General features: G+C 42.5%; 1 protein-coding gene across 1 annotated transcript; it reads right to left on the bottom strand.

The window, feature by feature from the left end:
- Positions 1–581: 581 nt before the first annotated feature.
- Positions 582–2,186, bottom strand: LOC786435 (E3 ubiquitin-protein ligase RNF38-like). Its single transcript, XM_059891736.1, is given in 1 exon segment — positions 582–2,186. A coding segment is annotated over 1 exon segment (1,299 nt). The 5' UTR covers positions 2,055–2,186; the 3' UTR covers positions 582–755.
- Between the last annotated feature and the right edge of the window lie 972 nt (positions 2,187–3,158).

The raw sequence follows: 3,158 nt of genomic DNA, 5'->3' as shown, positions 1-3,158 counted from the left end.
ACCAACGAAGAGAAGGTGACAGCTGCCTGAAGCAAAGGAAGAAGGCTTTTCTCATTCCATTCACTGGGAGGGAAGGGGATGGAGTATTCAATGCTTATCGTTGATGCACCCTTAGCAATCAGTGTGCAACAGCAAACACAAGGGGGAAACCAGTGTACAGTACTAGTGCTGTTTAAATAACACACCAGATTATACATTGCAGCATAATTAAAACTACACACACATTCTTGGTACATGCTGGTATATAGGATCTCATACACATGTTAGCTACCATGCCCTCACACAAGTAGTTTCACACATTCTCTCTCTCACACACACAGATACATTTACCATCAACAGTCATACGCTGCACTCATTGCCACTCACAGTTTCTGAAGGCTCTATATAAGGTAGATTGCTATATCATCTGGAGCTACCACTTTTAATGAAATCACATGCTAAAAGATCACGTCCACTGTAATCTTGCAGCAACACTCGGAATGATCACACAAAAACCAGGGAATGTTAGTGCACACACAAAATTAAGCTAAAGAAAAAGTCTTTGGAGTTCCAATCACACGGTTAGTATAACAATCCCATAATTGTGAAGACTAATTGTAAGCTTTTATAGTTGATTAAGTCACACAGTGCAAAGAAAGGTCCATTGACCCTTTTGGTAAAGGGAGGGCTGGAAGCCACACAGATTAAGTTCAATGGATAGTCCGTATATACATGTGATGAGGAACACCCAAACTAAATTTGTGCTCTTAGGCTGGTCATTCTGAATCCCGATGCACTTCTGAAGCATCAGCTCGGCAGATTGGGCAAGTATGATTTGCCTTAAGCCATTTGTCGACACACTTGGCATGGAACTCATGGTTACAGGGTAAAACTCTAAGTAGCTGCCTTGACTCAAAATCACACATGCATACTACACACAAAGTCTGTTCTTACTGGTGGTTGTTAGGATTGAACCGGTAAGAAGGAAGTTGTTCAATATCTGCTTTAGTCAGTCCTCGAGGCTTGGCCTCTCCCAGTCGCTCTGCTAGGTTTAACAGGGCCTCGTAATTTTCTACTTCTCCATCTTCCACATCCAATTCAAAGCTGAAAGTTGGGCCCACTGCAGGTGGCACTGGAAGCATTGATAACACATATGGTAGTAAGCTGGGATGGTAAGGGGGTGGTGGTATGGGCTGCTGGGATCGGTATCTACTGTGTCCTGTGAGCCTCCGAGGCATAAATGGAGGATAAGGTACTCCATACGAAACCTCCTGATGCAAAGGATCATGTGTTAGGAACTGCAAAGGAGCTGATGGAGGTAATGTCGGGGGATGGGCAGATGGAGGGTAAGTAAAACCTCCCACAGGAAGATGTTCTCCTAAGAGTTCCACTTCGTTTTCTATCCTTTGCAGAGGCGATCGTGACTGCTGTGTTTGGAAAGGGACAAACTGGCTTGGAGGTGGCAAATGAGGAGGATGATGGGGAGAAAGATGGGGAGGATGTAAAATAAACGGATCACTGGAAATAAGGGGTGGAAATGCAGCATATGGTACTGGTAAGTGCTGAACAGAACATGCTTGAAGCATTGGAGGAGGCACACTACAGACAGGGAGGTGCTGTCCACTGAAAACCACAGAGCATCCTGGGACCTGTTGTGTACTGCAAGCAGGGATGTGCTGGCCTGTGCAGAGGGGAATCCCATGTGGTGCCACTGTTGTTACTGTGTAAGAAACAGGGACGGTGCCCTGATGGAGCTGATCATGTATGTCAACCACTACTGCATTCTGCTGGGGTGGATGAGCAGCAGGGTGTAACAGACGGGGAGATACATTCGGAGGGTGGAAGGCTTGAGGTTCTTCTATTGCTTGCTGCTGTGCATAAGGGAGATGGTGATAATTTTCATCTTGACTAATGGAATTAAGTCGAGACTGACGATCCCTTCTTCCTCTCTGACGCCTGACAGGAGGACTTCTTCTGTTGCGTGCAGGTGTGTTGCATCGTTCCCCTGAGAAGTGATGTTGGCTTGGTCAAACTGAAGGGGGCTGCCTATTTGATGTCATCTCCCATGGTCGCATTGGTGGTGAGGGAGCTGGTGATGCTGATGTATAATCGAAGACTGAATGAGAGAGGCGCTGTCTCTTGGGACTTGGACTATCTTCACTCTAGCGAGCCCAGGGTGCGAGACCGCCAGACGCTCCGCCCCTCTCCCCCTCTAAAAAATTTTCATATGGTTAATTTTTTTGTCTAGGATGTAACTGATTTGCGGGGGGTGGGGGTGGGAATAGCTTTACTGAGATATGATTTGCATACCATACAATTCACCCATTTAACATGGACATTTCAGTGGTTTTTAGGATATTCACAGATATGTACAACCATCACCATAGTCAAATTTAGAACATTTTCATCATCTCAAGGAGAAACTCCTCTCACTCATCTGCCTCTGCAAATGTCTCACCCTTATACCCCAAGTAACCACTAGTCAACATTCTGTCTCCATAGATTTCCCTATTCTGAGATTTCATGTAAGTGGAATCACATAATATGTGGTCTTTTGTGATTGGCTTCTTTCAGCTAGCACAATGTTTTCAAGGTTCATCCATATTGTCTAATATATCAGTACCTCATTCCTTTTTTATGGAATAATATAATATTTCATTGTACAGATATATGAATAATATTTGAATATACTGAATATATGAATAATGAATAATATTTCATTGTACAGATATACCATTTATTTATTCATTTGTCTGTTGATGGACATTTAGGTTGTTTTTACCTTTTGGTGAAAGCTGCCATAACTTATATACAAGTTTCTGTACAGGCATGTTTTTGTTTCTTTTGGGTGGAACTGCTGGATCATATGTTAACTCTATGTTTAATTCTTTGAGTAAACTGCTACACTGTTTTCCAAAGTAGATGAGCCATTTTACATTCCCATGAAAGCTTATAAGGATTCTACTTTCTTATCATCTTCACCAATACTTGCTATTAATGGCTTTTTGATTTCTAGCCATCTTAGTGGGTGTGCAGTGGTTTCTCATTGTGGTTTTGACTTACATATCCCTGATAACTAAAGATGCTGAGTATCTTTTCATATTCTTACTGGCCATTTGGAGAAATGTCTTTTCAAATATTTCCAATTAATATAATTACTTTCAGAGAATAAGTAACAG

Source organism: Bos taurus, chromosome 11 (assembly GCF_002263795.3).
Source record: "Bos taurus isolate L1 Dominette 01449 registration number 42190680 breed Hereford chromosome 11, ARS-UCD2.0, whole genome shotgun sequence".
NCBI lineage: Eukaryota > Metazoa > Chordata > Mammalia > Artiodactyla > Bovidae > Bos > Bos taurus.
This window is presented reverse-complemented; position numbering and strand designations above follow the sequence as displayed.